Raw genomic sequence first — 1034 nt, 5'->3', positions numbered from 1 at the left:
ATGTTTACAGTCAAGTCCTATTATCTTTTTCTTAATGATGGAGGAGTGAGATATGATTGTATGAATTTATGGAGCCTCCATGTTCCTTTAAAGGTCAAGGTCTTAGTTTGGTTGGCTTTAAGGGAGTGTTTGAATACTAAAGATATGCTGAATAGAAAGGGTATTCAATTAGAGAAAACATGTTGTTTATGTTCAGAAAAAGATGAAGATCATGCACATTTATTTCTTAACTGTGAGTTTGTTTACTCAATTTGGAGATCTATTCAATTCAAGTTGAATACTGATAATGAATTTAGAATGAACTCTTTGAAAGAAGTTTGGCTTGGCTGGAGTGATGGTATTGGGGGAGAATCTAATTTGAAGAAGTTAGTATGGATTTGCTCCCTGATCTGGTGTGTGTGGCAGGAACGCAATGATAGATTGTTTTCTAATAAGCAGAAAGGATCTCTTCTCCTCCTAAATAAAATTGTGACTTATTCAACCTTCTGGTTAGGTTCTAAAGAGATTTCTGCTCGAGCTGCTAGGTTACAGGAAAGGAGGAGAAAGAAAGTTGCTGGGAGACTTATTAATGATGGCGCAGCTGCTGGTGGGATGGCTGAGCTCCAGGTGATCCAGTTGGAATGAAGCTTTCACTGATTGTTGATTGTGGTTGGTGGATGGAAAAGATAAGTCTTTTGATTTTTGCTGTTGTGTATAACATGGGGTTGTATTTCGGCATATATGTTTGCTATGTTGGTTTTCTTTTGTTCTCTTTTTGGGAGATTATGTCTGATACTTTGACTATGGAGGTGTGGTTTGGTTTTGTAAGTTTTTGGTTTAAACAGTAGTTCATACTCTATGGTTGGGAGTATGTTCTTTTTCTGTAACAACCAACTATCTTAATTTAGCTGGCTGGAATACCTTTGTGGTATTCCATCCTTTTTCTCAAAAAAAAAAAAAAAATTCAAGATTACAGAAAAGTCTTTGCTCAAAAGTAAAATGATACAAAAAGGCAAGAAAGAAGATGCATGAGTATAAGCATCACCAGCATTTGA

The 1034-nt window shown here is 35.9% G+C and overlaps 1 protein-coding gene across 1 annotated transcript; it reads left to right on the top strand.

Moving 5' to 3' along the window:
• On the top strand, positions 1 to 624 carry LOC109847383. The gene has a single exon (XM_020416614.1). It carries the CDS (start codon positions 1 to 3, stop codon positions 622 to 624), a length of 624 nt encoding a protein of 207 aa, XP_020272203.1.

The sequence above is a fragment of the Asparagus officinalis genome, chromosome 7 (genome assembly GCF_001876935.1).
Source record: "Asparagus officinalis chromosome 7, Aspof.V1, whole genome shotgun sequence".
In the NCBI taxonomy this organism is placed as follows: domain Eukaryota; kingdom Viridiplantae; phylum Streptophyta; class Magnoliopsida; order Asparagales; family Asparagaceae; genus Asparagus; species Asparagus officinalis.
The sequence above is the reverse complement of the archived record's forward strand: the minus strand, read 5'-3'. Positions and strand labels throughout refer to the sequence as shown.